Below are 10,751 nucleotides of genomic sequence, written 5' to 3'. Positions count from 1 at the left end.
ACTAGTTGAAAGCTTTTTAAATTGTTTAACCTTTGAAAAGAGGTCTCACTGTTTTTTAGTCATTATTTTATAGATATTTGGAATCGAGTAGTGGGATAGTCACATCAGTACACCAGAAGAGGGCACCATTACCCAAGAAATGGAAGCTGCTATTGCTTAAGAGGAAGCTTGCTTCTAAGATTTCAAATGGGAGGATTTGTGGAGGCCAGCAATCTTAGTTTCTTTTTGATAACCCCATTCTTGTTTCATGACTGTCATGTCTCTTTTCCTCACTTTCTTTAGGCACTAGTCTGTCTTCCCCATTCCCCAAAAGCCTTCTCAGGTAGCCGTAGGATGGGATCTCAAAAAGTAGTGGTTCCCAATCTTTTCACTACCACAGCTCTTTACATTATTTTCATCACATGGATCTGACATTTTGAAACATTGTTGGCTACATTGCCTTAAGTAATAGTTGATTCATAATCATTCTTCTGATCTATAAATAAGATACGAATGCAGTTTTGTTTTGTTTTTTAACTGGAGAACAGTGTGTTTTTCCAGGACCCATCAGTTCCAAGTCAAGTAGTTGTTTCAATCTAGTTGTGGAGGCTGCAGCTCACAGTGGCCCATGTGGGGATTGAACCGGCAACCTTGGTGTTATGAGCACTGCACTCTAACCAACTGAGCTTACCAGCCATCCCCTAATGCAGTTTTATAATGTCATACTAGCATGTGATAGTGTTGCTTTACTGAGCTGGTTTAATTTCAACCACTGGCAAAGAAAATGTTTTAGTTAGCAATGAGTTAGGCAAAGGAAATGTAAAATTTCTATTAAGATTTTTGAAATATTGACAATAGTTTGCAGAAGCCACCTACTCTCTGAGGATTCCTAGGGGCTGTGACCCTGAATGACAGAGGGTGAACAGTATCTCACATTGTATGACTGTCTACATTAAGCCCATGCTTTGCATATTTTATTCTTATTGATAGTATAAAACTGTTAACTGAAAACTTGTTAGCCAAAGGCATAATACTTCCCCAAGCATATCTAGATTTTTGTTGAAGATACTTTAATTTTTACCTAAAGGATTGAATCTCTAAATGGAGGAATTCCAGACAACCTGGCAAAAATAGGGGAGTTGTATAATGTTTACCTATCAGACAAGTTTTGTGAATATGTAAAAATACACATATATTTATAACAATATTAAGTGCCTGCTGCACTGGGCACTTTTGATAGATTATCCTCAAATCTTACAACAATCTGCAAGGTAGATATCATTATATCCTCCTTTTACAGATAAGAAAACTTAATCAGAGTTTGGTAACTTTCTCCATCACACAGCTACCAAGAATTGGAATTGGGATTCAAACTTGTCTTTCTCCTAAACTCAGGTCATCATGCTGCTTCAAGAACAGTTTTCTCAGTAGAGAATACACTGCAATGGAGAACAGAAATCAAGAACTAAAGTTTCCACGCACACAAATTAATATTGGAGGAACGCAAGTCACTTATTTTGAAGAATGATCTCCCAAAGAACAATTTAATAACACATATACCCATCTTTAATATCTGTAGTCACATGTTGTGTGTAGTAAAAGTTTATTGGTTTCAAAATAGGCGCCATTTAACACATTTAGAGAGTATCACAATGCATCCATTGGCAGTTAGATGGCTTTCATTAGTTCCTAGATGTGGCTAGAGCCACAAAAGACTTTGGATTTACTCATTCTACTAAGAAACTTATCCAGGTCCAAAGATAGAACAAGAGTTGTTGGTGCTCCTTTTTTCCAAGGATTGGCAGGGACAGATGCAGAAATGGAGAACTGGAAGTAATACTCAGGAACCTTGCATGAGTCCAGTATGTCACAGGACCCTCACTGAATCTCATAAGCACAAAACCTTACCATCGGAAGGAATCTTGGAAACCATCTAGTTCAGCCATCCTTTTAAATTATGTACTGGAAATACCTCTGCAACATAGCAGTCAAGGGATCACCAAGCCTTTGCTTGAATGCCCTAAATAATGGGAAATTGACAAAGCTGCCTGTTTCATCTACAGATAGTTTTGATGAATAAGATGTTCTTCATACTAAGCTGAAATCTCTTAACTTCCATTCACTGGTGCTAATTCGAAGCTATAAGAACCCCTAAAACAATGCCTCCCCCACAAGGTTTTTCTACCCAGATTACCTTTCTTGGTACTTTGCCCAGAGTTTTAAATGTCCTTGTGACCATAACTAGTCTTCTTGGGATGACAGGTTGGTCAGAGCCACTGAAAACCAATAGTCAGGACTGAGTGGTCCAACCACTGCTGACAGAGCAGCAGCCTGTCTGATCTCCCATCCTCTGCACTCCCACAGGGGCTGGAGGCAGCTCTCCACACTGCTGAGCTTCACCTGGCCTTCACTGTCATCAGAATGGTGAGAGCTGGGAAGAGGTACTCTCCAATTATTTGATCATCCTTGAGATCTAAGGCCTTGACAATCCTTAAACACCTTAGAAGAAACATCCTCTCAACCATAAGTCAGCATTAGCATTTACCTGAAACCTGTCTTGACTGTTCCATGTTCCCCAAACCCAAAAGAACAGACCATTCCACTGCTTGGTCTGGAAAGGCCTGCCAGAAAAAATTCTGGCAAAGCTACATATAGGTATTATCAAGAGTGGAAATGGATCCAATGGTTTCCCTTCTCTAAATGTCTAATTCACAATCTCCCCTTTACACATAAGCCATTTCCAACCACTCTGCTTCCCTTCTATGTCCGTGCCATCTGAGACTATCCCAACTTCTCAACGTCATGCTACAGATAGAGCCTCAAACATGGGGAAGAGCCAGAGAAATAGTGGAGTCAGGTGCCTACTACCACATGTATTTGGACATTGCCAGTCAGTCACAACGTGGAGCCATAAGTTCATGTTCAAGCCGGTTGCAGAGATCCTTGGCAAAAATGATTGGATGGAAGGAATTCTTGTTGCAAAGTACCCAATATATCTATATAAATTCTTTCTGATAATGATAAAAGACTTTAGCTGCAAACAAAGTGTCTATGCAACCCTAAAATGCTATTTTCTGGATTTTTGCATTGAAATTTGGTGAGATCCACTTAACATAAAAACTCAGTATTAGTGTGAGTAGAGAAATTCACTGTTGGGTAGTAAATTAGCATCCTATGTAATTGAGAAGCTAATGAATATCTGGAAAATTTGAGTGTTAATTACATTTAATTGAAAAAGGACCATGGATTCCATTTTTTTATTGCAAACAACCTATATATTCCCAATAAATTCATAGTAAAATAAGCTTGAAAAAAGCTTTAAAATGTAAAAAAAGGAAAAAAGCCAGTAACTAGAATAAAATTTGTAATGAGATTAATAGCATATATGTTTGGCTTTAGAGAATTCTTATATACTCAGTTGATTAAAACATTCTATATGATGCTGTACATTAAAAAGTTTCCAAAACAAAAATAAGAATTAAACATTTATGACTGGAGTTAGTTGCAGTAAGGAATTGGATGTGAGTGTTTGACTGCTCTTTGTGCCTTCAAAGTTCTGCAGAAAATTCTGTCTTCTTTTAAGTCCATCCAGAATGACTGAATTATTGGATGCCAGGCTCTGTGTCCTAAATGTATTAAAAATAACAGAATTACTACCTTCAAAAGGGGCCTGGATTTCTAATCAAGGTATTATACCTTCCTTTATTTGAAGCAGTATAACATTTACTAACACTAAGGTACACTTATCAAATAAATTGACCTTTAAAAATCTAAAGTGCTCTTTACATTTTAAATTCTTCAAAATAGCATCAATTATTTTGACAGCTGCTTTCCAAAAGTTCATATTTTCTGAACATCTGTTCTCAGATCCAATATCAAATATATTCTATTCAGAAATACTAAGTCCCTGGAAAACTCTTCTATACAACTGAAGTGACCAATATCTATTGGGTTGTTGGAAAAGTCATGATGCATTTTTGCAATGAAAAACATAGAAAAAATACTTCATGACTTTTCCAACAACCCAATAGTGTAATTTATTGCTTTTTTGAGAAGTCATATGGGAGGGAAAAGCCAACTGCAATATTTTTCATATTGACAATCTTCCTTTCCTAAGAGCTGTAAGCTGTTAGTCCCTTATCTAACACCTCTGTCTTGCCAAGTTACATCACTGTTTGGGCATTTTGCTTTTGACATTACCCTTTTTCCACTTTACCTTCTCTCATTACATATCCATTCCATTAGGATATGTCTCAAAAATGTGTCCTCCAATAACTTTTCCCCCACACAGCCCATCGTTCTAATTCCACATCTCTTTGACAGTTATGAAGAGTTTATGCTTTGTTCTTGAGTTCAATTTGTCTGTTTATTGTTTGCTGGTTTCCTCAACTAAATTAAATTGTAAGCTTCCCACAGGTAGCAACAATATCTTGTTCATCTGTATCCCCTGAATCCTTATAACAATATGGCACATAGTTGATGTTCAAATGCTATCTTCCCTCCTTTTTCCTCTGTATATCTTTAATAATTACAGTTACAAGTCAAGAAAATCATGAGCAACTTTTAAGGCATTACAGTTCTCATTATTTTGCAAATTTAAATTCTCCATTGCATGTCAAGGAGTAATTTCCCTTATCTGTTTTGGGTTTGTTTTTGTTTTTGTTTTGCTTTTGCCAGAGAGAAAGAAAGGGAACCCATGGCTTGTTGGTTTACATCACCATTGTTTACTCTGGAGACGACATGTTTTGATACTTTAAAGACTTAAATGAATCAAACTATTGTTTCAAGCAGAAAAGATATGTTCCTCAATAAAGATATTTTTAAAATGTAGTCATCATCAGAAAGCACTTCATTTTCTAGACTCACACAGTCTCTAAGTAATGAACTATCAGAAATGTCTGCAAATATTTATATGTAAAAACATTCACTGCAGATTTATTATAGCAAAAAATGGGAATAATCTAAATGTCAAAGGAAGGAAAACAATGGTTATATAAATAATGGGGTCCACAAAATGGAATACTAAGCAGCCATTAAAAAGAATGAGTTGGGTCTCTATATATTGATTACTGGATATCCATGATAAGTTAGGTGAAAAAAGAAAGCCACAGCTTTATATGATTTGTTATTAAAAAATAATTATATTTATAAATTCATGGAAGAAAGTCTGAATACATACTAAACTGTTAATAATGTTTAGGTCACCTCTATGGAATGGGAATGGGAATGGAAAAGGTTGGGAAATGGAGACTTCCTGTTTTACTTTTCACATTTCTGTATTACTTTGCTTTTTCAAAAAGAGGTACACAATAATTTTATATAATAAAAAATCTAATACGCCAAATTTTAAGTTGACCTTTCAGAAAACTAGTAACATAGGAGCATATGCTATTAATTTCAAATAACATGCAAAATAGTATCTGCAATAAGAGTCCAACAGACAAAATATAGAGATCAACATGTTCGGACTGACGGATTATTAATATAACAAATATAAAAGGATTTTATAAAATATCTAGATGATAGGGTGATTATAGTTATTTTTTAGAAATACTTTTCAGTACTTCTCATATGTTCTATTATGTCCATATTACTTTTACAATCTGAAAGATGTTATTTAAACAAATTGGACTGGAAAATATTAGTGGAAAGTAGCCACATCTCTTTCTCAACCTGTGTAGAACCAGGAATATAAATCAAAACTTCTAACCTTACCCTAATATTCAGGAAGTACTTAGTTTATTTTAAGAAATAATTCAAGAAGATTGAGTAGTAGTAGAACAGCCCAATTTTGGCACACATTAAAAATGAACTCTAGGGCCGGCCGAGTGGCACGTTGGTTAAGGAGCTGGCTTGGGATGCCAGAGGGCCCCGGTTCGGATCCCACATATGAGGGCCAGTGACACTGCCCTCTACAGCTAAGATGCTGAACAACAGCTCAACCTGGAGCTAGGCTGCCTTGAGTCACTGGTGATGGCATAGGCTGCAGCCCCTGCTGCAGTGGGTTGCCATGGGCTACCGTGTGTAGCCAGCAGCCAGCGTGAGCGGCCAGCAGCCACCGAGAGCGGCCGTCCAGAAGCCAGCGACTGAACTGCCTCACCGGGGAAGAGCGCAATGATGGTGCCAACTTGAGCCAGTAAAACAACGTCCTCCACAACTAGACTGAAGAACAAAAAGACAGCAACTTGTCTATTCCCCTTCCCCCAATTCCCCAACGCTGTTCCCATCCCCCAATTCCCCAATAAAAATCTTAAAAAAAAAAAAGAACTTTATCCTATTATGTGAGAGATTTCATTGTAACTTTATACAATTGATTCAGTAGAGGCTGGCAGAATTGTATCATTATAAAAAGTTTATTCAGGGGCTGGCCGAGTGGCTCAGTTGGTTAAGAGCTCGCTCAAGAGTGCCAGCTCTGAACAACAGGGTTGCCGGTTCAATTCCCGGCCCAAGCTGAGCTGCTGCTGAGCTGCCAACAAGTGGCAGAATAGCTCAGGTAAAAAAAAAAAAAAAAAAGTTTATTCAGGAGTCTCCCACTTGGTAACTCAATCTAGGTAATTCAATTTATGCCCTTAATAATTCCAGTGGGATAATAACTAATGAAACACTTTTATGTGCACTTACCGTGGAGAATCTATTCCACTATCTCCTGCCATGCTATTTTCTGTTCCTTCCAAATGACTGTGTTCATGCTGGATCTCCTGAGCCAACACTGGCATATGTGAAGTGTTGAAAAGTTCTAACTTGTGAGTGAACTGTTTTCTCATTTCCTGATTCTGAGCACTCTGACTCCAGCTAGCTGGTTTCTTTCCTGTGTCACCAACAGAGTCGTACAGGGTTTCAGTCTCAGAAATGGCTTTCCTTGTGCTGTAGTAATCAAATATATTTCCATCAGTAGATGCTGAGGCCTGTACACATTTAGCAATACTGGATTCCTCTTCACAGTTAAAACCAGACCGGGTCCCTAAATTGAGGCCACAGCTTTCCGCAGAGAGATTAGGGCTTTGGCTTTCCCCTGGTTTAGTGAGCAACCCAGAGGGTTTATAACCTTCACTCCCCTTAAGTACCGGAGGCTCAAACCTATGTGCTTTACTGTTGTACTCAGTCGGAGATCTTTCAGTCGCCTTTTGTTTTCCTAAATGATTCCACTTGCTTCCCTCGGTAAAGGAATACTGAATGTGGCCAGGCAGCATTTGACATAAATCATCATTCTCAGAAAAGTCATCCTCATCTAGATATAATGAGCTGCAGGCACCATCGTCATCTTCCACTTGATTTTGATACAAGGTTTGGTCATCATCAGAAAGCACTTCGTTTTCTAGACTTACAGTCTCTGTCTCCTGGACAAATGTCTTTCTCATTCGTTTTTCCTCTGAGTCTCTGTCTTGTCTCTCAGGTTGTCTCAAATGGTTCGCACCAACTGGATAATCCAAAAGGTCAAGATTTTGGAACTGGTGTATTGTTTTATCAACTAATCTACAAGCAGAGGATGCTTGGTCAAAAGAGGAGGAAACCGGTGATGGCAGGACATACTGTGTTTCTTTTGCCTCCCCTAGTGTGTCAAAGGGAGAATAACTTTTCTTCAAGACTTCAGGGATTGCCTCATTTTTTCCATCATACACATCATCTGTCAACATGCCTTCCCTAAAGGAACAGTATTTGCTATCATTTTGCAAAACACTACCCTGGGAGTAATTGAAGAGGCGATCTCTAACGTCATCACTGACAGGTTTGATAGAAGAGTTAGTCATATAAATGGACTCAGCCCTCAGTTTATCATTACATTGTTCAGCGCATGGCTGTTTGGCTTTTCTCTCAAAGATTCGTGAGGAATCCGAAGACCTTGACCTTTGGAAAGGCTTTCCTTTTGGTCCAATCTGACTGGGTTTCAGGTCACTGGTCCTCTGGATATTGTGCCCTTTGGTTACTGGGCTCCCACGGTGAGACAAACCCTGGAAAGGATTATTGATTCGTTTTTTGTATATCAAATTGGAACCTAGCTCAGATGGGTTCCCACCAAGTTGTTTCTGAACTACTGCTTTATTTGGGATTTTAATTCTGGGAATGGGCTGTGTAGTGGGGGGCTTGGGGTGCTTCTCCAGTCTAGTGCTTCCTGGCAGAGGCTCACTTCCCTGACTCCTGGTTCTGTGTCTATCCCTATGAGAATGGCCCCGCCTTCGAGACTTTGCAGACCGGCCCTGCCTTTTCTTAACTCCCTCTTTGGAAGGATATTTATGCCTGACTGTCAGCCTATCAGTGGAAGTGCCCTGACTATTATATTTTTTCTGTTCTTCGTATTTTTGCATTAGGATGGTATGTTTGATTAAGTTGTCAACAGTCAGACCGGGATTAATTCGTTTGATTATCTCATGTTCAATGTCCCGAGGGATGTTGTCCAAGTTATCTTCATCTCGGACAGGCCATTCTTCTGGTGGGAACTGGGCAGAGAAACTGTGGTGCTCCGTTCTGGACTTCTCCTTTCTGGATAGACTGCGCCAGAACAAGCTAAAGCCAAACTTCTTGCCTTTGTCTCTGTCTTTTGTGTACGGTAAAGGTTTGGTGCTCTCAGAGATGTGATTCTCCTCAGACACTGAAACTGCTTGATTCTGTACCAAAGATTTGGATTCCCCAAGACCCTTTTGGCCTTTTCTAGTCATTTCTGCAACCGCTGGTGGTTCCTTTAGATCCTGAGTGCATATATCAGGGAAACACCGACAAGACTGACAATGGGAAATGGGGGAGGCATTTTCTTTGGCTAACTCTGCACAGCTCTCCATGCTCACCAGATACGTGATGCAAGTTGGCATCGCATGATTTTCATCCGATTGGGCTCTCTTATTTTCTTGGAGGGTTGTATTTGTGATGAAGTAAGTCTGAGGAGTAACTATGAAGTATCCTTCTCCAGTGTGATAAATCTTCCTTTCTTTAATCAGAGTTCCCAGAGTGGTATAGAGAATATCTTGAGATGGAACTGCAATGCCTAAAACAAACAAGCATTTTACAGCACTATTTTAATGAGTGAAATCAGTAATTCAAAAATGACCACGCCTTTGCTTGATGAACCCAGAGCTAATTGGATAACACAATTAATATATGTAATTAAAATTTCAAAGCATTAACAATAATCGTAATTTATTTGAATAATAGGAATATAACTTGGTCAACACCAAGACATAGGGTTAGGCTAATAGCTAAGTAGAGGAAAACAATCTGATTTCACTCAAATACAAACACTAAGTTACACAACCCCATTATAAATTTAAATTTATAGAAATTTAAATTTAAGGAAAGGAAACATGGGAGTTTTTGAAAACCAGTCTCATAGTTTAAATCTTAATAACTGAAAGAGAAAATGAAAACCAGTCTCTGCTTGGGTGAGGGCAAACTACCTAACATCTGGATTATGGTAGTTTTTCAAACTGGGAAGGTAACTATAATTTTAAAAGAAATTCCCTTTTCCAAATAGCAGGGTTCAACATTACATTTATATTGTGAAAACAATGTCCAAAATGTTTGTATAACACTGGAAGAAAATACATCAATATGTTGACATTGGTTTCCTTTGGGTGGTGATACCTTAAGTGGTTACTTTTCTATACTTCCTGGATTTTTCTACAATAAGCATATTCATTTTACAATGAGGAAAATTAAAAAAAAATACTCTCCTACATTCACACATTGGGATATCATGCAGCTGTGGAAAGAGTGACATAGATCAATATATGCTGATATAGAAAAATCTCCAAAATATGTTTTTAAGTTTAAAAAAAAAACGCAGAAGGAATGTGCAGAATGATCCAATTTGTTACACCAAAAAAAAGGATACATATACTCAAATATAATTTATAAAAGTATACATAAGAAACTATTAACTATAGTTCTTTATAAACAATAGTTTATAGTTTCAATAGAGGTTATCACCTCTGGGAAGCAGCAATGAAAGAATGGGCGGTGGGGGGAGAAGATGGATTTTTCCTTTGTACTCCTTTCTACAGAGTCTGGTTTATTTATTGCCATGAGTGTTGTTTTTGAAAAAATTCATTGGAAAGTAAAAGAAATACCCTTATCATATTTGTTGATGCAGACCATTTTCTGGCAGGGCTCTAAATAAGGTTCTATAATAGATTTTAAAAATTGAATGTTGCCCCGTTTGTGTTTAAGATGATTTATAAATAGAAACCAAATACATGCAATGAACTAATAGAGAAAAATTTTGTTACTCTACCTGGGTAATGTTTCATCAAATGCTCCAACAGTGATTCCTGTGTTACTACAATCTGAGTGGCATTCATATCAGATATAGCACAGCAAAGAACTTCACCCAAAGGTATAAACTGAGATTGGGTTATCGGATTCATTTGCACTGGAAAGACATCACCTAAATTGGAGATTTAAAAAGAAAGAAAGGTGATAAATTTGATATAGTGTGTAAAATATTTGTAATTAGTGACTCAAGAATAGTTATGAAGACTGAATAGCAGATGGAATTGCTATTCTTTCATCAGTCTTGACTCAGAATCTACTAAAATGACATGCACAATAATAGAAACTGTAGAAGAAAAAGGGTTACACTATAGCACCAACTTTTAAGAAGTTTGTAGTATTTGTCACTACTTTACAAGAAATAGTAATTCCACACAAAAGGTGCAAAGCGCTTTCAGAATTCAAAGTTTATATGACAATTCACATATTTCAAAGCATTTTTTTTCATATTAACTATATGAGACAGGCAGGGATGGGATTATTTATTTAAAATACATAAACCCAGGGCCGGC

The 10,751-nt window shown here is 37.6% G+C and overlaps 1 protein-coding gene across 3 annotated transcripts in view; it reads right to left on the bottom strand.

Moving 5' to 3' along the window:
* Positions 1 to 1,586: 1,586 nt before the first annotated feature.
* STOX1 (storkhead box 1) overlaps positions 1,587 to 10,751 on the bottom strand; it is a 53,948-nt gene continuing 44,783 nt past the window's right edge. Inside the window, exons 2-4 of one of the 3 annotated variants that reach the window (XM_019624345.1) lie at positions 10,202 to 10,354; positions 6,601 to 8,956; positions 1,587 to 3,605 (exon numbers count right to left, since the gene is read on the bottom strand). In XM_019624345.1, coding sequence (XP_019479890.1) covers positions 3,458 to 3,605; positions 6,601 to 8,956; positions 10,202 to 10,354 — 2,657 coding nt within the window. In that variant the 3' untranslated portion in view covers positions 1,587 to 3,457. The remainder of the gene's footprint in view (positions 3,606 to 6,600; positions 8,957 to 10,201; positions 10,355 to 10,751) is intronic. The other 2 variants (XM_019624352.1, XM_019624359.1) reach the window with 2 other exon arrangements.

This window comes from Hipposideros armiger, unplaced genomic scaffold (assembly GCF_001890085.2).
Source record: "Hipposideros armiger isolate ML-2016 unplaced genomic scaffold, ASM189008v1 scaffold_15, whole genome shotgun sequence".
NCBI classification, from domain to species: Eukaryota; Metazoa; Chordata; class Mammalia; order Chiroptera; family Hipposideridae; genus Hipposideros; species Hipposideros armiger.
Note: the sequence above shows the minus strand (reverse complement) of the source record. Positions and strands in the feature narration are given on the sequence as shown.